This window comes from Rhinoraja longicauda, chromosome 13 (assembly GCF_053455715.1).
Source record: "Rhinoraja longicauda isolate Sanriku21f chromosome 13, sRhiLon1.1, whole genome shotgun sequence".
NCBI classification, from domain to species: domain Eukaryota; kingdom Metazoa; phylum Chordata; class Chondrichthyes; order Rajiformes; family Arhynchobatidae; genus Rhinoraja; species Rhinoraja longicauda.
The window spans coordinates 8034021-8056499 of record NC_135965.1 but is presented as its reverse complement, the minus strand read 5'-3'; the positions used below and the strand labels follow the sequence as shown (position 1 = coordinate 8056499).

General features: G+C 42.9%; 1 protein-coding gene and 1 long non-coding RNA gene across 5 annotated transcripts in view; one reads left to right on the top strand and one right to left on the bottom strand.

The window, feature by feature from the left end:
- LOC144599125 (uncharacterized) overlaps positions 1–14300 on the bottom strand; it is a 37619-nt gene extending 23319 nt beyond the window's left edge. For 2 of the 4 annotated variants that reach the window (XR_013547960.1, XM_078409846.1), the window contains exon 1: positions 12725–12834. Coding sequence is in view for 3 of the 4 variants with exons in the window: in XM_078409846.1 (XP_078265972.1) it covers positions 12725–12745 (21 nt within the window). In the remaining variant the exon portion in view is untranslated. Of the gene's footprint in view, positions 1–12724; positions 12835–14180 lie in introns of those variants that run through there. The other 2 variants (XM_078409845.1, XM_078409849.1) reach the window with 1 other exon arrangement.
- On the top strand, positions 458–19078 carry LOC144599126 (uncharacterized). The gene is made up of 3 exons (XR_013547961.1): positions 458–616; positions 12603–12716; positions 18940–19078. It is a non-coding gene; the product is annotated as an uncharacterized LOC144599126 (long non-coding RNA).
- The last annotated feature ends 3401 nt before the right edge of the window (positions 19079–22479 follow it).

Here is a 22479-nt window from a genome sequence, read left to right as displayed (position 1 = left end):
GAAACATCCCCTGGATCTTCTAAACACTAGCAAACAGAGCCTGTTCAACTCTCTCTCACAACCTCCTTATATTTATATCCAGTACCCTGGGTCGATAGATTATAACATTCTGTTGGCTTTCCTACAAATCACGCACTAATTTTATAAGAAAATAACTGCAGATGCTGGTACAAATCAAAGGTATTTATTCACAAAATGCTGGAGTAACTCAGCAGGTCAGGCAGCATCTAAGGAGAGAAGGAATGGCCGATGTTTCGGGTCGTGACCCTTCTTCAGACTGATTTTACATCTTTTTACATTTCGGAGATCTGCAACCTCTCACATTTGAATAATATGCTGCTTTTATATTATTTTCTTTAAGAATATCAATGCCAAGGAGGAGAGAGATAAACAGATTCATGTGTGGGAAGGAACTGCAGATGCTGGTTTAAACCGAAGATAGACACAAAAAGCTGGAGTAACTCAGCGGGACAGGCAGCATCTCTGGAGAGAAGGAATGGGTGACGTTTTGGGTCGAGATCCTTCTTCAGAATGAGAGTCAGGGGAAAGGGAAATCAGAGATATAGACGGTGATATAGAGAGATATGGAACAAATGAATGAAAGATACGCAAAAAGGTAAGGATGTTGAAGGTAACAGTAATTGTTAGCTGAGGGCGAGGTGAAAACGAGGTTCATGATAGGTTCATGTCACTTAACCAAAGGAGATAAATTAAGAACTCATTCCCCGACTTCCAAATTGAGGAATTGCTTATTTTATTCGTTTGCCAAAACCACGAAGTAAAATGCATCAATTATATGAATAACAAGTTTCCCTAATCTAAACTAAGACTGTTTTGAGTACTGCCTGCTTTTGGGCAATTGCAGAGACTTCCAGAAGGTCTTCTGTCAAGGGTCACCAAAGTAGCAGTCTTGAGTAGATTGGAAAATAAAGCAGGTGGGATGGATGTGAGCAAGCACTTCAACTCCAAAATCAAACAGAACTATGGGAAATAACAGGAGATGTTACTCAAGTCTCAGCAAGGGCGGCCACGGTGGTGCAGTGGTAGAGTTGCTGCCTTACAGTGCTTGCAGCGCCAGAGACCCGGTTCGACCCCGATTACGGGTGCTGTATGTATGGAGTTTGTACATTCTCCCCGTGACCTGCATGGGTTTTCTCCAAGATCTTCGGTTTCCTCCCACACTCCAAAGACGTACAGGTTTGTAGGTTAATTGGCTTGGTGTTTGTGTAAATTGTCCCTAGTGGGTGTAGGGTAGTGTTACTGTGCGAGGATCGCTGGTCAGTGCAGACTCGGTGGGCTATAGGGCCTGTTTCTGCGCTCTATCCAAATATGATTATATATATGCACATAATATGATTAGTTTTAATCTGCAATTTGAGAGGGAGAAGGTTAAATCAGAAGTGTCAGTGTTGCAGTTGAACAAAGGGGATTATGAAGGCACAAGAGAGGAGCTGGCCAAGGTCGGCTGGAAAAGGATCCTAGCAGGAATGATGGTGGAACAGCAATGGCAGGAATCTCTGGGCATAATCCAGAAGATACAGGATCATTTCATATTAAAGAGGAAGAAAGATTCTAAGGACAGTAAGAGGCAACCGTGGATGACAACGGAAGTTAGGGATGGAATAAAACTAAAAGAAAAGATGTATCACAGCAAAGAGTAGCGGGAAGCCAGAGGTTTGGGCAACTTTCAAAGGACATCAGAAGGTAACAAAAAGGACAATACGGGCTGAAAAAATGAAGTACGAGGGGAAGCTGGACAAGAATATAAAGAAGGACAGTAAAAGCTTCTTTAGGTATGTTAAGAGAAAAAATTAGTAAAAACAAATGCAGGTCCCTTGAAGACAGAAAAGGGTGAAATTATTATGGGTAACAAGGAAATCGCAGAAGAGTTGAACAGGTACTTCGGATCTGTCTTCACTAAGGAAGAGACAAGCAATCTCCCAGATGTACTAGAGGACAGAGGATCGAGGAAGACAGAGGAACTGAAAGAAATTTGCATTAAGTGAGAAATTGTATTGGGTAGACTGATGGGACTTAAGGCTGATAAATCCCCAGGGCCTGATGGTCTGCATCCCAGGATACTCAAGGAGGTGGCTCTAGAAATCGTGGACGCATTGGTGATCATTTTCCAATGTTCAATAGATTCAGGATCAGTTCCTGTGGATTGGAGGATAGCTAATGTTATCCCACTTTTCAAGAAAGGAGCGAGGGAGAAAATGGAGAATTACAGACCAGTTAGCCTGACATCGGTGGTGGGTTAGATGCTGGAGTCAATTATTAAAGAGTTAATAACGGCGCATTTGGATCGCAGTAAAAGGATTAGTCCAAGTCAGCATGGACTTATGAAGGGGCTTGACTAATCTTCTGGAATTTTTTGAGGATGTGACAAGTAAAATGGATGAAGGAGAGCCAGTGGATGTAGTGTATCTAGACTTTCAGAAAGCCTTTGATAAGGTCCTACAGGGGAGATTGGTGAGCAAAATTAGAGGCCATGGTATTGGGGTAGGGTATTGACATAGATAGAGAATTGGTTGGCAGACAGGAAGCAAAGAGTAGGAATAAACGGGTCCTTTTCAGAATGGCAGGCAGTGGCGAGTGGAGTTCCGCAAGGCTCGGTGCTGGGGCCGCAACTATATACAATATATATTAATGATTTGGATGATTTGAATTAGAAGTAACACTAGCAAGTTTGCAGATGGCACAAAACTGGGTGGCAGTGTGAACTGCGAAGAGGATGTTAGGAGTTTGCAGGGTGACTTGGACAGGTTGAGTGAGTGGGCAGATGCATGGCAGATGCAGTATAATGCAGATAAATGTGAGGTTATCCAGTTTGGCGGCAAAAACAAGGAGGCAGATTATTACCTCAATGGTGTCAGATTAGGTAAAGGGGAACTGCAACAGGACATTGATGTACACCAGTCACTGAAAGTAAGCGTGCAGGTACAGCAGTCAATGAAGAAAGCTGAATGTTGGCCTTCATAACGAGAGGATTTGAGTATAGGAGCAAAGATTTCCTTCTGCAGTTGTATAGTGCCCTGGTGAGACGACATCTGGAGTATTATGTGCAGTTTTGGCCTCCTAATTTGAGGAAGGACATCCTTGCTATTGAGGCAGTGCAGTGTAGGTTCAAGAGGTTAATCCCTGGGATGGCGGGACTGTCATATGAGGAAAGATTGGAAAGTCTGGGTTTGTATTCATTGGAGTTTAGAAGGATGAGAGGGGATCTTATTGAGACGTACAAAATTATAAAAGGACTGGACAAGCTAGATGCAGGAAAAATGTTCCCAATGTTGGGGGAGTCCAGAACCAGGGGCCACAGTCTTAGAATAAAGGGGAGGCCATTTAAAACTGAGGTGAGAAGAAAAATTTTCACCCAAAGAGTTGTGAATTTGTGGAATTCTCTGCCACAGAGGGCAGTGGAGGCCAAATCACTGGATGAATTTAAAAGAGAGTTAGATAGAGGTCTCGGGTCTAGTGGAATCAAGCGATATGAGGAGAAGGCAGGCACAGGTTACTGATTGTGGATGATCAGCCATGATCACAATGAATGGCGGTGCTGGCTCGAAGGGCCAAATGGCCTCCTCCTGCACCTATTTTCTATGTTTCTATCTCTAAACTCTAAGCTAAACTAAACTAAACAATGTTATTATAGAAAGCTCAGTGAAATCTTCAGACGACTGACCAACACGATCTTGGATGGGGAGGGAAGGGAGGGGGATGGGATAAAGTTGATCGAGAAAGTACTGATTTCATTAATAACAAGGCAGGTTTAAAGAATCTGGTTCATAGTGTCAATGCATCTGAGTATCCCTTCAGCTTGCCTTTACTGTGGGTATTGTACAGCACGTTTATTTTTGGCCTGTGATAATGAGAAAATCCTCAGTCAAGGATCCTCTTGAGAGGATCCTCTGCAGCATGTTCTAATTATCAAATTCTTTTGCTGACCTGAAAAAATGAATTAATAATGATTCCTTTGCGTTATGAAAATAGCCCCCCATTAACCCTCACACAGTTGGCATTATAATACTTCACATCAATTATGATACCAATTACAAATCAAAGGAAATGTTTTCTTTTCAAAAGGAACGATGGCATGATTTTAAATGCTTTCGCTGAATGAAGCAAATGAGTAATTTTACAGAATTGTAGCAGAACTGCGAGAACAATGATGGGTTTGTTGAATATAGATGCAAAGTTCTGTGCAATTCTGCTTGTGGCCTTGTCTAGGCAATGGTTAAGCAGTTGTGCTGCGTGAGAAACAGCTCAGGTTTAAGGGGAGTCTCTCTGAGCATTTTAAAGCTAGCATTTCATAGTTCCGAATCTTTATTGTAATGCGTGTGCCAGGACCCTGCAACACGTATCATAAGGTCATAGGTGATAGGAGCAGAATTAGGCCATTCGGCCCATCAAGTCTACTCCGCCATTCAGTCCTCTCCCTCCCAACCCCATTCTCCTTCCTTCTCCCTATAACTTCTGACGTCGCTTCTGCAATAAAAGCAGAACATGCCGGAAACATTGAGCAGGCCCAGCAGTATCTGTGGAAAGAGAAACTGAGTTGGAGTGTAATAAAGAGGAACTGCAGATGCTGGTTTATATCAAAAATATGAGAAAAGTCTGAAGAAGGGTCCTGACCCGAAATGTCACTATCCATTTTCTCCTGAGGTCCTGCCTGACCCGCTGAGTTATTCCAGTATTTTGTGTCTATCTTTAACAGAGTTAAAGTTTCTGGTCGAGGACCCTATCATTCCTGGACAAGGTGGCAGAAAGCAGTGCCATCTTCATCTAAAACACAATGGTTACCGAGTACTTTAATGCTGATAGAGTCACAGAGCCAGGCCCTTCAGCCCAACATGTCCATGCCGATCAAGAGGATCATCTCAGTGTGTTCCATTTTCCTGCTTGATCCACATCCCTCAAAACACTTCCGAGCAATGTACCTGTCCAAATGTCAAAACGTATGATAAATGACCATAGCACCAAATAACCCCCCTCTATCTTGCCTCCGTGAATCCTCCACTTATGTCACTGCATATCAGTGCTCAACTCAACAGAATAAGAATAGTCCATTTACTTTCTCAACCCTGTTCTGCCATACTGTGAGCACATGACTGACCTGCCACTGAACTCAGTCTATATCGCATCCTCTCCTTATGCCGAAAGTATCTCTGATTCAATTTATTGTTTGAAAGAAGGTTATTAAAGCTGCTTTGCCCACACACAATCAATATCTCCCTTGAAAATACTTGAAACCTCAGTTATATTAACAACTGCCTCCTCAGTTTAGGAGCAATTAGGACAAACAATAAATTTCAGGCTTGCCAACAACATATTGCCTCCATAAATGAATACGCAAGCAAAATTAAAATAATTCTTCTTTCTAAGCAGTCCCTGGACATTAAGGATGACTTGCTTCCATTTCATAGATTCTGGGAAAACATAATGAAAGTAGTGTGAGAACCATAGTTGTGTCAGGAGAGGCAGGGCAGGTGGGTGAGTGGTATGTCAGATACTCCTTCAACCATTTACATGGGGGTTGTATGAACAGTGTGTGGACTTAGGTTTTTCAGTACAGGTCCACCACCAATTTTCCAGCACCTTTGGTTCCGGAGCCTCGCCCCGTTATCCATTGATCCATTATCCATGACGGAGGTCATGGCCATGGGGGCCGGGATACCAGCCCGCAAAGGTGGCCGTGGAAGTCGGCTATGGGAACGGATCTGCCAACTCTGGCCGGGTGGAGTTCCAGAACCCCGACTGCAGGAGGTAAATTCAACCTGCTGATCGGCCGTGGATGTCAGCTGTGGGAACGGATCAGCCGGATCTGGTCGGAGTTCCAGAGTCCCGGCTTCAGGAGGCAAATTGGACCCGCCGATGGGCGCGGAAATCCCTGCGAGGTCGAGATCGGCCGCCTCGCCTAGCCTAGGTGTCACATTTTCAGGGGGACTTTCGGGGGGGGGGGGGAGGGGGGAGGAGGAGGGAGGAGGAGGGGGGAGGAGGGAGGAGTTCTCCCTCGTAATTTTGTCTGGATTAAAGGAGGTGCCGGACCAGCAGTTGCCGGGAAACCAGTGGTGGACCCGTACCGTCCCAATTGTTCCTTTTCCTTTTCCACTTTGAGCGGTCCTGGACCAGAGATCCTAAAGGCCAAGTAGGATGTTACACTTGTTCACGGAAGCTTTGAGCATGTCCTTGAACCTTGTGTTCTACCCGTCTGATAATCTACTCCCATTTCTGAGCTCAGAGTAAAGTGCCTCTTTCAGGAGCCTGGTGCCAGGCTTGAGAATAATGACTACCCAGGTAGGCAGGGAGGTGATGGAGGCTCTTGATATGCTGGCCTTCATCAGTCAAGGAAACTAGTACAGAAGTTGAGATGTTACGTTCCAATTGTGCAAGACGTTGGCAAGACGTACTTGGAGTATTGTGTTCACTTTCCGTCCCCCTGCTACAGGAGGGATGTTATTATGCTGGAAGGATCACAAAGGATTTTCAAGGATGTTGCCAGGACTTGAGGGCCTGAGCTGTAGACAGAGGCTGGGCAGGTTAGAACTTTGTTCCTTGGAATAAAGCAAATGCACAGTCTTTTTTTCCCAGGGTAGGAAATGAAGAATGAGGGGATAGGTTTAAGAAGAGAGGGGCAAGATTTAATAGAAACCTGAGTGGCAGCTTTTACACACAGAGGGTGGTTGGCTTATGGAATGAGCTGTCAGGTGAATTATTTCAGGCAGGTACAATAAGAAAATGTAAAAGACATTTGAGCAGGTACATGGACAGGGAAGGGTGAGAGGGATAAGAGCCAAATACGTGCAAATGGGATGAGCTTAGATGGGCACTTTGGTCAGCATGGTCTGAAGGGCTTGTTTCTTTGCTGTATCACTCTATGACTCTATGACTTGCTTACTAAGTTCACTAAGCTCCAGGAGCAATGTAAGAAAATAACTGCAGATACTGGTACAAATCGAAGGTATTTGTTTCACAAAATGCTGGAGTAACTCAGCAGGTCAGGCAGCATCTCAGGAGAGAAGGAATGGGTGACGCTTCGGGTCGAGACCCTTCTTCAGACTGATGTCAGGGGGGCGGGACAAGGTGGAGACAGGAAGATAGAGGGAGAACTGGGAATGGGGAGGGGAAGAGAGGGACAGAGGAACTATCTAAAGTTGGAGGTCAATGTTCATACCGCTGGACTGCAAGCTGCCCAAGCGAAATATGAAGTGCTGTCCCTCCAATTTCCGGTGGGCCTCACTATGGCACTGGAGGAGGCCCATGACAGAAAGGTCAGACTGGGAGTGGGATTGGGAGTGGGAGTTCCAGGAGCAAGGTTATCGAGCTTGGATAATTGGGCTGCAGCGAGCAGACGATGTTTGCATCTGTCAGGCCGAAGCCCTGCATTGACCAGCTAGCACTGCAACACGCTGCCTTCTGACAGTGCAGTGAGAGCGGCAGAACAGGTCCCGATCAGTTTAAAGACCGTGCAAGAATTGGAACCCACGTGTGTTGAAAGTAGCACTGGAACTGTTGCACCCAAATACGTTTCAAGAGAATAGTGGAATTGGTCTCCGGCGAATTTAAAGGGAGCACAAGAACCGTGCTCTGGTTACTTAGACCAGAGCACAGAAGCTAGGGGGCTAGTGAAGGGGGCGAGGACTGCAGGAAATGGGGTGCTGGTAAATTTATAATGGCGCAGCAGACATCATCTCAAAGGAAGCGAGGCAACAGGGAGCATAATCAAGGTGGGTGACCTTGGATTTAGAGTCATAGTTTCATACAACGCGGAAACAGACCCTTCAGCCCGACTTGCCCATGGCAACCTTGCATGCATGCCTGATCCACCTGCCCATGGTTGACCCATATCCCTCTAAACCTTTCCTATCCATGTACCTGTCCAAGTGTCTTTTAATTGTTGTTATAGTCCAGGGGTGGCCAAACTTGCTTAATGTAAGAGCCACATACGATAAAGTTCAGATGTTTGAGAGCCGCGAGACATGAACAAAATTTACACATATGTTTTTATTGTTACATACACATTTTGTTACAAAAATTTTATATAAATATTAAGAAATGCATGTATGCAATAATATTTATTCATGCATGCAGTTTTTTAAACTGTTAATTTGTATTAGTTTCAGTAATCACAAAGTACACATATATACCAAATGTACCCAGTAAATAATTATATACCCATATATACCCAGTAAATAATTATAAAGCTTGAAATTTTTTCTTATTTACCTTTTATATTAACTGTGATGAAAAAAGGAGCATATTTCCACGAGCCACATATTAAAGGTCAAAAGGCCGCATGTGGCTCGCGAGCCGTGGTTTGGCCACCCCTGTTATAGTCCCTGCCTCAACTATCTCCTCAATGCACATCTCCACCACTCTCTCTGTGTGAAAAAAATTGCCCCTGTTAAATCTTTCTCCTTTCACCTTAAACTTATGCCCTCTCGTTCTTGATTCCACTACCTGGGGGGAAAAAACTTTGTGCTTTCACTCTGTCTACAGTATTTCTCTCATTATTTTATACACCTTTATAAGATCACCACTCAGCCTTTTACATTCCAAGGAATAAAGTCATAGCCTGCCCAACCTCTCCCTCTCCCTCAGGTCCTCAAGTCCTGGCAGCGTCTTTATAAATCTTCTCTGCACCCTTTCCAGCTTAGTGATATCTATATATTAAAACTCTCGTTTGTTTGTTTGTTTGTTTGTTTGTTTGTTTGTTCCTGAACTACAGCCAAAACGGTACACGATAGCATGCCAATTTTAGGCCCACCTTACTCACCGTCATCCTTTTGGTGCTAATGGAAGAAGTTTGATTGAAATCGGTGTTATATTTTTAAAGTTATTCACATTTTTATGTTTAAATCTATCTCCTTGGGAGGGAGGGGGAGGGAGTGAGGGAGGATAAGGGTTGAGGAGGGTGGAGTGGGGGGGAGGGGAAGGGGGAGACGGGGAGCGAGGGGTAGGGGAGAGAGGAGGGAAGGGGAGGGAGGGGGTAGGGGAGGAAGGTGGAGGGGAGGGGGCGAGGGAGGGGGCGAGGGAGGGGGAGGAGGGAGGATAAGGGGGGTTGAGGGGGGATGGAGTGAGGTGGGAGGGGGAAGAGGGGAGGGGAGGGGAGGGTGGTGGATGGCGGGAGGGGGAGGAGAGGGGGGAGGAGGGAGTGAGGGAGGAGGGGTGGAGGGAGGGTGGAGGGGGGGAGGGGAGGGGGAGAGGGGGGAGGAGAGGGTGCTACACCAATGCAGCAGAGGTTTGGGCCGAACGGGTCCACTTGGTCTAGTCCTTTCTATAGCAAGGTGACCAAAACTGAACCCAATGTTCAGAATACGGCCTCAGCAATGTCATGTACAATGGTAACATAACATCCCTTCTTCTATACTGAATACTGGGCCTGATGAAGGTGAATGTAAGGAAGGCCTTCTTCACCATACCGTCTACGTGTGATACCACTTTCAGGGAACTGTGTACTTGCACTCCTAGATCCCTCTGCTCTGCAATATTTCTCAGGGCCTTACCATTCTCCGAGAAGGACTTGCCCTGGTTTGACTTGCCCTGGCTTGATTGCATTTATCTAAATTAACCATTCCTCAGTCCCCTTGGTCCGCTGATCAAGATCCTGCTGTAATTCCAGAACAGCCCAGCAGGTGGAACATCAGCAACGTTATGTCTAACATGTGTGGTCAAAAGGTTACTAGAGAGTGTGCTGAGGGAAATGATATACATGCATTTAGATAGACAAAGGGTGATTAGGGATAGTCAGCATAGTTTTATACATGGGAGGTCATGTTTCGCAAATTTGACAGTTTTTTGAAGATGTGATCACAAAGCTTGCTGAGGGCAGAGCTGTAGATGTTGTTTCCATGGATTTCAGCAAGGCATTTAATAAGATTCCGCATGGTAGGCTGCTCTGGAAGGTTAGATCGCATGGGATCCAAGGAGAGATAGCCGACTGGATGGAAAATTGGCGTCAAAGAAGGAACAGAGGGCGATGATAGAGGGTTATTTTTTTGGACTAAAGGCCTGATGAGTGGTGTGCCTCAGGGTCCCGTGCTTTGCCCATTGCTGTTTATCATCTAAATCAATGATTTGGATGCTGATGTTAAAGGCATGATTGGTAACTTTGCAGATGACACTAAAGTGGATGGTATCATAGAAAGCGAAAATGGTTAGCAAAAATTACAGCAGGATCTTGATCAGTTGGGCAAGTGGGCTGAGGAATGGTTAATGAAGTTTAATGCAGATAAGTGTGAGGTGTTGCCGGGGCAAGGCTATATAGTGAATGGCAGGGCCCTGGGAGGAGTTGTAGAGCAGGGGGATCTTGGAGTGCAGGTATATAGTTCCTTGAAAGTGGCCTCACAGGTAAATATTGTGGCCGCCATGGTTTACGGCTCATTGGCCTTCATTAGTCAGAGTATCGAGTATAGAAGCTGGGAGGTTAAGTTACAGTTGCACAAAACATTCGTTAGGCCACATGTGGAGTATTGTGTTCACATTTAGCCCCCCTCTTACAGGGAAGATGTTGCTGAGTTGGAAAGGGTGCAGAGAAGATTTACAAGGATGTTGCCTGGACTCGAGGGCCTGAGCTATAGGGAGAGGTTGGGTAGGCTAGGACTTTATTCCTTGGAGCACAGGAGGATGAGGGGTGATCTTATAGAGGTGTATGATCGTGGGAGGAATAGATAGGGTAAATGCACAGAGTCTTTTACCCGGAGTAGGGGAATCATGAAACAGACATAAGTTTAAGATGAGGGAAGAAAGATTTATTAGAAACCTGAGGGGCAACCTTTTTTACACAAAGGGTTGTAGATATATGGAATGAGCAGCTGGAAGAGGTAGTTGAAGCAGGTACTATCACACCATTTAAAAACATTTAGATAGGTACATGGATAGGATAGGTTTAGAACGATATGAGCCAAATGCAGGCAGGTGGGACTAGTGTAGAATGGGCATGTTGCATAGGCCCTGCTTCCACACTGTATGACTCTAAATGCCTTCCTGAAGTCCAAAAAATAACATTTGTGGCTTTTCCCTCATCAACCTTTTTGATGCCTCTTCATTTATTTGAGTCTATTCCTCCAAGGTAAAGATGAGAAAGGAAATGTACAATTTGAAAGGTAAGACGGTGTGAATATTAAAGGCCAGATTTATACCATTTCCCAGTTCTACGTGACAGCATGAGCTGGCACTGACACACAGATGTCGACAGAAAAAAACAGGACACTATGGGGACCCGAATACAATGGAGTAAAAGTTGCTCCACATTCCAGTGAAAAGGGAGGCTTGGCTTGGTTCCATGCTGGTTCCCATAGTAACACTATAGATCGGGCAGCGTTGAAACATCATTGAATGTGAAATAAAACTCAGTCAGGTGGAACGGGATGATGGCAAATGGAAATTGACTGGGCAACCATTCGAAGAGGAAGCTGTGGACACACCTGTGGAGGATGCATCTGTGGTCTGATTTACTCATAACACTATGAACTTAGAGATAAACATTTATGCTATCACATCAGATTAGAACGATGTCTTAACATACATATCATACTGGTCTGGCAGTCTCCTATTTATTTAGTTGGAATGAAATGCCAACGCACTGTACTAATGTGCAGGAAAGAACTGCAGATGCTGGTTTACACAAAATGCTGGAGTAACTCAGCGGGTCAGGCAGCATCTCTGGATGGAAGGAATGGGTGACGTTTGTGGTCGAAACCCTTCGTCAGACTGAAAGGGACACATGGCGGAAAGAAAGGGGAAGGTATCAAAACGAGATATCAAAAGAGACGAAGGTCAAGGAAAATGTAGAATAGATCATTGTTAGCTCGGAGAAGGTAACAACAAAGCAAATAGAGATAAAAATGTAATCAGGGAGACAGTTAGACTTTTCAGAGAACTGGGCAGGGGAAGGATGGAAAGATAGGGAAAGCAAGGTTAACTTGGTGTTAGAGAGGTCAATATTCATACCGCTGGGGCGTAAGCTGCCCAGGCAAAATATCAGGTGCTGTTCCTCCAATTTGCAATGGGCCTCACTCTGACAATGGTGGGGGCCCAAGGGAGAAAGGTCAGTGTGGGAATGTGAGGGGGAGTTAAAGTGTTTAGCAAACTGTACTGATGGCAGTATAATAGGCCTCTTTTGTATTCATAGATTTACGTGTACAAGGTACCAAAAACACAATGATAGCTATTTGAATGATGCATTCATAGAGTACTGGGAAAGAGGCATTAATAATAGTATTATGATTACAGATTAACAAGTTCACTTTATTATTTTATTGGCTGTCCATCTTAATATTTGCAATTGCATTGACTTTCAAACAAAATGCATGAGAACTCCATAATATTTATCTTTTTCGCATCGAGGCATAACATATTATAATTCTGAAATATATTGTGCTATGATGTATTTGGTTGCATGACTGAGTTTTCATTTTTGTAATGATACATTCCTATATACATTGAAATTGGAATAATGTGAAATTGCCTCTTGTTCATTATTGCAAAAGATGATACTTTTACAGCATAAAGGAGAGTAGTGTCCTCACAGTGCTTCACAAAACATTATATCTGTTCCTTAAAATTAAACTTTGGATTGATTAACAATTTATATTGCTTTAAAGATCTCCGCGATGGCATTGTGCAAGGTAACAAATGAAGTCTGGAGAAAATCATACTTCTAGGCATCAGATGATGGAAAATATACCAGGTTGAAAACTGCACAAGGCAATCATCACGTACGTACCTTGCTTGTAATTAGAGTCATCTTCTATTTTTTTTTCCTACTCTTTAGCTGTCTAAATATCCTGTCTGTAGTCCCAGGAGCCAGTCAAATGTTAAGTAAATCATTTCCTGCTTTCTCACAGCAGGGCTACTCATCATGTCATAAATGATGACAGGTGTTCCACTGGCATGGTGACAGACATAAATAACTGCACGCAGCGCTGTGTAAAATATTCATTCCTGGCTCACCTTTTTTTTGCAGCGCGGTATCATGCTAAGCAGCAAAGCGTGTCAGCTCACTCTGATTTTCGACAATTACTGCTGTCAAGGTCAAAAACACGATCGAACTTTTGGCATGTCAGGCTGCAGCTCTTGGCTCTGTGCGTTCAACATCACTGGCATGGCAGCAGGTCACACGCCATGACTAATTTGCAGACACAGGCAATTGCAGATGCTAGAACCTCATGTAGAACACAAAGTGCTGGAGTAGCTCAACAGGAGGACGTGGCCAAGTGACGCTCTGGGTCATGATCCTTCTTCAGAATGATTGTTGTAGTGGGGAGAACGCTGGACAAAGTCACCCTTGCTTTCCCTCTCCCTCCATTCCTCCCCCATCCTAGTTCTCCAACTCGTTTTTCTGTCCTCCTGATTAAAGTTTACTGATTGTATGCCTCATTGTCACCTTTCCCTCAGCTAACAATAATCCATTCTACATTTTCTTTGAGCTTTGTCCCCTTTGATCTCTCATTTTCACACCTGACCCTTCCATATCCAGCATTTTGTGTCTATTTACGGGTCTTTCTTTACTGTTTCCTCTGCAATAAAATGCTGATATAGTCTCAGCAGCATCGTATGAAGAAGGACACAATCCCCTCCTGCTCTACCCATCAGTTGGAACTAAAACCTTCTTATTCATACATAACAGAGTGAGAAATGTGAGAGGGTCCGATCATTCCTCTAGCCTATGCTGTTGCTCAGAATGATCATGGTCAGCTGACGACCTCATCTACTTCCCAGCCCAGTCCTTACATCCCTTGATTCCTTTTATCCAAATGTCCGTAGGACGTACCTTTAGAAGGGAGACGAGGTGGAATTTCTTTACTCAGAGGGTGGTGAATCTGTGGAATTCATTGCCACAGACAGCTGTGGAAGCCAAGTCATTGGGTATTTTTTAGGCAGAGTTTGACAGCTTCTTGATTAGTACGGGTGTCAGGGATTATGGGGAGAAAGCAGGAGAATGGGGCTGAGAGGGAAAGATAGATCAGCCTTGATTGAATGGCAGAGTAGACTTGATGGGCCAAATGACCTAATTCTGCTCCTAGAACTTATGAACTTCCAGTAATCTTAGCTGTGAATACAGTTGACAATAGGGAACCCACAGTCCTCTTGGATAGAGAATTCTAAAGATCCACAAACCTTAGTGATGCTTTTCCTCAAACAGATGTCCTTATCCTGAGTGTGTCCTCTTCTAAACTCACCAGTTCATAGAAACAGTCTCTCAATGCCTGTCTTGTCAATCCCTCTTGGAGTCTTGTAACTATCAAAAGGTTGATTCTCACTCTTCAAATCACTGGGATTGAGGCCCATCATGTTCAATCTCTGCTTCTGGTACAATCGCCCCATCTCAAAAAATGCAACTTCCTGAATCTAAATCTGACCCAAATAATTCAGGTGCTGTCTCACCAAATGTGTAGGAAGGAACTGCAGATGCTGGTTTAAATCGAAGGTAGAAGACAAAATGCTGGAGTAACTCAGCGGGACAGGCAGCATCTCCGGAGAGAAGAAATGGGTGGCGTTTCGGGTCGAGACCCTTCTGTCTGAACAGGAACAGCTTTTCCCCCTCAGTTATCAGGCTTCTGAATGGTCCTTCCATTAGCTAACATTCTGTCTGGTTCACCTCTACCCCATTGTGGACATGGGACATTTTCTATGGTACAATGCACTCTGTATCTTTCATCAGTCTGAAGAAGGGCCTCGACCCGAAACGTCTCCCATTCCTTCTCTCCAGAGATGCTGCCTGACCCGCTGAGTTACTCCAGCATTTTGTGTCTATGTGGCTGACTCACCAAAGATCTACAAAGGCTGCAGTTTGACTTCCGTGCTTGTGTAATATTGGAAACAACATCAGCCTCCGTTCTTAATCCAATAACATCCTTTTTTGTTAGTCATGCTGAGATCAATTTTTCTCTGGAGTTTTAATATCTCAATGAAATATATAATAAGTAAGAATTTTGAAATATTTCTGCTCCACTTACCATCATTCATCTACTGTCATTCCCTTTAATCTAACTTCTCAATTTACCTTAACGAATTCACACCTCATACCTATGCAATTATCGTTATTTAAATCTGGTTTCTATCCTCAATACGTCAATTTCAAACTCGGTGTAAAATTCAATTCTTGTATGATTATGGGTTACAATGGGATTTTACAAACTAACTTTGTTTTCCGACAAGGAACTTAGTATATTGTTTGCTATTTCCTATGGAAATCTTGCCAATGCATTCGATAAACGTATCCTCCAATTGCCACCTTTGAGTGTGACAGTACATTCACTGGTTCATTTCCATCCACAGCACATGTTAATTCTTCAATGCACTCCAGTAAATTGGTAATACATGATTTCCCTTTCACAGAACCATGTTAATTTTGCCTGATTACCTTTCTAAGGGCCCTGTTATAATGCCTTCAGCAATTTCCCCATGACAGATGTTAACCTAACCACCCTGATATTCCTGCTTACAGTCATCCACTCTTTTTAAGAAGAGGAGTTGCATTTGCTATTTTCTATTCCAATGAAACCTTCCCTGTATCGAGGAAATTAAAAAAAATTAAACCTAGGTTTATTTTGCCATTTTTTATATTCTGTGCCATCTTCTAGTCTTTGCAATTAAAGCTTGTTCTTTTCTTTAAATTTGATGGAATTATCTTTTTTAATTACACCGGCATGATGAGACTTTGCATTGAAAATGGTCTCTCTTTTTTGAATGTATCTATTCTGTACAGATCCTTTAAAATTCTGCCTCCATAAGGCAGCCGTATGATCACATAACCAATATCTCAGGTTACCTTAGCAGGGCCTGCTTGCTTGTCCTCATAGTTGCCCATGTTTGAGGTTAAAATTCTCATCCTGGACCAATTCATTTTTTCCTCAAACTGAATGTAAAATCCACTCATATTATGACTACTACTCCCCAAGGTTCCCTTCATTTTCAATCCACCCTGTTGCATCATCTTAGGTTTACTTAACGTTTTAGATTCTATTAGTGTGCTTATAAACTACACCCACCTCTACTGTTTTGGACTTCTTTTCTTACCTGGACCCATGTTGATGCTACTTCTCATCTTCTCAGCCAAGGTCATTCTTCAAGACTGCAAACATCATTGTCATTCACCTCCTCCATCAGCCACATTTTTCTGTATGGTCTATTGCATTGTAATATTTTATTCCTGCCATTGGTCGTGATATAAGCTTCACACAAGCATACCTCTGAGATAGATGCTAGACAAAATCCACTTATCTCCCTTAATGCCTTTAATTTGAATCTACACGTACCCACGGCAGGATTATCTATTTGAATACAGCATCATTCTACTTTTCTCCTGGCTATTCTCACTGATAAATGTCATTGTGCCTTGCTGATGAATGAAATAAATTAGAAAAGATAAGGCCATGTGGAAAAAAATGAAAGCTTGCACAAAAAAGTTAAAATTAATCAAGTGGAAGTCTGGGCTCGTGAGCTCACAGGAATGGGTGAATGGGACCAAGTGTGTATCAGGGCAAGGAAACAAAGTTTCAAATAAGAATGCTTACGGAAGCTGGAACGTGGGAGAATTATTAAAGATAGACACAAAATGCTGGAGTAACTCAGCAGGACAGGCAGCATCTCTGGAGAGAAGGAATGGGTGACGTTTCGGGTTGAGACCCTTCTTCAGACTAATTAGGGATAAGGGAAACAAGAGAAATAGACGATGATGTAAAGAACGATGAATGAAAGATATGCAAAAAAGTGCCGATGATAAAGGAAACAGGCCATTGTTTGTTGGGTGAAAACAAGAAACTGATGCGACTTGGGTGGGGGAGGGATAGAAAGGGAGGGAATGCTGGGGTTAAAATTATTGAAGAAGTTTCTACTAGAAGGAATTGGATGAGATTACAGAGGTATAAGTAACCATTCTTAGTAATGACATGGGTTGGAAGCTCAACTCAGGGTCAAGAAAGCCTGCAGATTGCTTTGGAATCCGGTTCAATTCAAGACAGTTGACAAGGAGGAGAAGGAGTTGGTAAATTGCAATGAAATTTGAGGTGGAACAAAGAATTGCAATTGATTTTCCGAGTACTTCGTTGGAGGGAATTTGTGTTCCAACAGTGTTAGATCTTGGATGTAGCCAATCAATTCAGAGTGGAAGAGTCAGGAAGTGTGCTGGCAAGTTAGAACGGGGCATCTTTAGCATATGTGCAGAAACTAATGCCTCACTTTTAGCACCACAAAGGCCTCTTAGCTTTCATTCCTGCAAGTACAACCTGTACTGTGTAGGAAGGAACAGCGGACGCTGGTTTACCCCGAAGATCGACACAAAATGCTGAAGTAACTCAGCAGGACAGGCAGCATCTCTGTTGAGAAAGAATAGGTGATGTTTTGGGTCAGGACCCAATGCAAACTGTACTGTTGGTTTCTCTAGACTATCCATTCATTTCCTCTGAATGCAAATTTAGAGAGCCACTCAGCCCATTAGATCTGTGCTGGTTCTTTCAAAGAACAATCCCGTTAGTACCCCTCCTCAGCACATACCCTGGCAAAATTGTTGCTCTGAGGATTTATCCAAACCCCTTTTGGAAATTACTATTACATTTGTATCAAGCACTCCGCTCAGCAGTGCATTCCAAATGCCTACCATTTGTTTGCAAGTGCATAAGAACATGTGAATCAGAAAGGAGTGGACCTGTGATGCCTTCAACAACCAGTCAATAATTCTGGCCACTCCAATGACCTAAGTTCACTTTGCCTCTCAGTCCAATTTCCTTTGAGTTCGTTCATGTCTAAAATCCTCCATCTTGAATTTACTCGATGAATGAGAATCCAAGATATTTTAAGGTAGATAATTCCAAAGGTTCACAACTCCTTGCACAAAGAAAGGTCTTTATCTCAGTAAAATGGGTGATCCCTCATCATGTTTCCCAAACTCTCCAGGCAATGGAAGCACCATATTAGCATTTATAATGTTGGTCCCTTTCAGAAGCTCCCAAATGTTAATCAGACCATGCCTTGTTCTCCTAAACCTCTGTGTATGTGACCAGTCTTATGCGTTATTCTTCGATTTGCCCTATCTACCTCAATAGATTTGTCCCATTCATTGTCATCTCCGGATTTCAGATTAAATAGTAAAGACCTCCATAGCTGCAGCCTGTGGTATTTAGCAAACTAACCCTTTTCATGTTAGTAGAACTTTTTTTTGCTTTCTTTAGCAAAATATCAAACAATTTCAGAAACTTGCCTTCTTCCAGTTGTGTTCCTGCCTCTGGGGATAACCACATGCCTGGGATTGGATCAGACATTTTCCTGAAATGGAACATACTGCAGTAAAAAATGTAGCGATCTAAGGTGGTTTTGAATGGCACCAAAATATCTGGCAAACATTTGAATGTCTGCAAGGGCCAAATAGCACTGCTGCGTGTAAGAGCGGGTAACTATCTTGAAAGGAGAAATGAGTGCAGCTGAATGGAATATGAAGCAGGAGGATGAGAGGGGAGTTGGGTTTGAAATGCTGATGTGGGAAATGCTGATTCCTGACAGCCTGTGGGTAAGAAACTGTCTCCATTGACAAGAAGGCAGCTGAGGGGAATGCCAAGTCCTTCCTTTCACCGGTAAGAATTAAATTATTGACAACGCCATCATGAAAAGTTGATAGCTGTGAAGGAAAGTATTCCTTAGATATCTCAAGGTGAAAATTATGGTAAAGCTACAGTATTGTGGTAGCTGAGAACCAAACAACTATCCAGTGCTGCAAGGAGGGCCACCAGGTCATAAGGAATAGGAGTAGAATTAGGCCATTCGGCCCATCAAGTTTACTCCGCCATTCAATCATGGCTGATCTATCTCTCCCTCCTAACCCCATTCTCCTGCCTTTTTCCCCTCTGACACCCGTACTAATCAAGAATCTATCTATCTCTATCTTTAAAATATCCACTGAGGGATTAATAAAGGGTGCGGCCTAACTTCTCCTTGTTCCGACAGGAAAGACAAACATCCTGGGCAGCTTCAGCGAGGATACGTATGTAAAGTTTGATCCTGACAAATCCAGCTGGCATTTGTGTTCCCAGCCTTACACTGGAATGGGCAGAACTGTCCAATACCTATTGCACCGTGAATGACCATTTTACCCTACTTGTGTATATTAAACTTGGTTTGGACAACTAAAACTAACTTCTTTCACTCATCCTGGTGTCACGTCGAATTATTAACCACATTTTGTCTATTGTCCACTACATGTAATCAATTTTTACATGCACAAGGTTTGTATGAAATAAGGCCATTAATCTTTGGCATTCAAAAGCTTCCCACTTGAACAGCAGCAAGATCGCAAATGGGAAACAGTGGTCAGAGTCAAAACTATGGAAATCGCTCTGGGCCTGGGAGCCCAATGCAAAATATATCGAATATCTTAACAAAACTCCTAATACCCTGCTTAGGGGCAGCACAATGGCACAGCAGTAGAGTTGCTGCCCTACAGCACCAGAGACCCCGGTTCTATCCTGACTACAGGTGCTGACTCTACAGAGTTTGTACATACAATACAATACAATACAATATATCTTTATTGTCATTGTACAGGGGTACAACAAGATTGGGAATGTGCCTTCCATACGATGCAATAAATTAATGAGCTAATCAGTATAAATTTAGACAACCCAGTGAAACAAAATTCGAAACAGTTTTAAAACAGAATAAAGTGCAAGTAGATCTGTGCCGGTTCACTGTGCGATGTGACCATCCGGCTCAGCAGGACCGGTTCATAGCAGCTATGGCCCTGGGGATGAAGCTGTTCCTGAGTCTGGAGGTGCGGGCGTAGAAGGCCTTGTAGCGTCTGCCAGATGGTAGAAGTTCGAACAGACTGTTGCAGGGGTGTGAAGAGTCTTTGTGGATGCTGGTGGCTTTTCTGAGGCATCGTGTGTTGTAGATGCCCTCCAAGGCTGGTAGCTGTGTTCCGATGGTGCTCTGAGCTCTATGGACTACCCACTGAAGAGCTCTCCTCTCAGCCTCCGTGCAGCTGAGGTACCACACAGGGATTGTGAACTGTGTGCGATGCACTTCTTCATTAAAAAAAATATTACGTGAAGTAAAGGGGAGTAGACCAAATTTGTTCCCTCATGATATAACAGAGAAATTGATTACTCTATATACTATATTAAAAATATTATTATTATTATTATTGAAACAATTTAACAGATTACCTGACTACCCCCTTAAATATTATGTGAAATGGCTACATATTTCTTCAAGTGAAAAAACTATGCTCAATAGAGTACGCCTAAGCTTTCTGGGCCTTTGTTGTGCCAAGTGATTTGCTTTGCATTAAGATAACAGCGCAAAACTTATTAGAATAGGCTGCAGTCTGGAACTGGTTTACAGATTCAATGCAAGAGAAATATGGATAAGACACAAGATAAGTGGAGCACCAATTCACTCATTTCACTTGTTTTGTTCCCATTGTTCTGCAGTTCTCTCATTTTGCCCAATTTATATTTTCAGACCTTGAGAGCTTCTGCTTAGTTCATGAGTGATTTTCCCTTTTGTATTGTAGCAGGAATTCATGTTCAGACAGTAGTCTGGTCCTTGTTTATAAGTGGTAACTGTGAGATGAATACAGGAAAGGCTAATTTTAGCAATTTAAGAGGCTGCAATACAGAATATTGCTGTGACAATGGTGGATTCCCAGTAATTCTTTACTGAAATAAATGATCTCAGGGCACCCAGAGATCTGGAAATGGCCAGTAAGGCTCCTTCAGGCATTACATTGCTGGATTTATTTCACAGGAAAAGATGAATCCCATTACCTGTAAGATGAATAGCGACAAAGTTTCACATTAATAGAATACATGAAGAATAAACTCTGAAGAATTCTGGATTTATAACCCAGAGACCCAGAGTGTGCAACATAGGTCTGACCGATGGGACATAAATCATTTTCCTTCAAATCTTCAGCATATGTTTTATTTATCTGATAAGATATTAAAGTTTTTGAATTTACTCATAAATTTTGATTTGAGATGCTGGAGTGCTGTAACTTACAATGCCGTGACTTCTTATTATTAATATCACCATCAATGAATAATAGTGCTATTGCTTACCATTGTATCCAAGTGCACAGTCGAGCAAGGCACCTTTAACTCACGTTCAAGTTTATTATCTCATGCATGAGTATGGTGGGGTACCGGTACAATGAACAATCTCGCTTGCAACAGCCACATCCACTCAGACAAACACACAAAAACGGGTTATACATAACATTTAAAAAGAAATGACACAAAAAAACAAGGCATTAGAGCAAAAACATAATTTTAAAAAACAACAAGTCCGTAGTAGTGCAGGAGGTGGGTTGAAGCATTTCTTTGTTGAGGTCGGATTGGGATTGCGTAGATTGGTTCAAAAACCTGATAGTTGGGCTGCAAGGTTATTGGGAAATAATTAGGGAAATGTGATTAATGATTGGTAGAGTTGGTAGAGTTAATGATTTTGCTCAAAGTACTGGCACATACTCATATTTCACATTTCTCAAAACATAAAATGGTTTATTTTTATGTCTTAGAAAATATGAAATGTCTCCACTCCCTGCCTTAGTTTGTTCTGCACTTAATAGAAATCAATGACTCAGACCTTTGCCAACATCAACTGTATTCACCAGGGGACAACCACTTATACAATACAATACAATATATCTTAATTGTCATTGTACAGGGGTACAACGAGATTGGGAATGCGCCTCCCATACGATGCAATAATTTAATGAGCTAGTCAGTATTAATTTAAACAATCCAGTGAAACAAATTGTAACAATTTTAAAACAGAATAAAGTGCAAGTAGATCTGTGCCGGATTACTGTGCGATGTGACCATCCGGCTCAGCAGGACCGGTTCATAGCAGCTATGGCCCTGGGGATGAAGCTGTTCCTGAGTCACCAACACCAAATACCCTGGACTTCATTTGTTGCAATGGAGAGAGTTACACCGGTAACAACTACCTACATTTGCAACAGAAATAACAATTCCAGTCGTCCATGGTGCCAACCTATATGCCCTTCACAAAACTGATCTCATTGAAAGGATTATAAATTGACATGAGTTACGATTGGTTTCAAGTGTAGACAGTTTAACTCTGGAACAATTTGCTCTCGCTAACCTCGGCATTTAGCAAAAGTAAAAATGCTGAAGGAATTCAGCGGGTCAGACAGTATCTGGGGAGGGAAATAGGGAGATGACATTTCAGGTTCGAACCCTTCTTCAGTATGAAGAAGGATCACGCCCAGAAATATCAGCTGTCCATTTCCCTCCACAGATGCTGCCTGACCGCTGAATTCCCTCAGTGACTTGTTTTTTCGTCAGGATTACAACATCTGTAGTTTCTTATGTCACCATTGCAAGTATTTAGGTCCGCTTTTCAATTCTTGAAGCCAATTTTCAACTTGACCCGAGTAATCAGTCTAAGACTGGTGGTCATTTATGGAGCCACAACATGTTGGTACTCTCTGATTAAACAAAGGTAAACTTTGTCTACCTC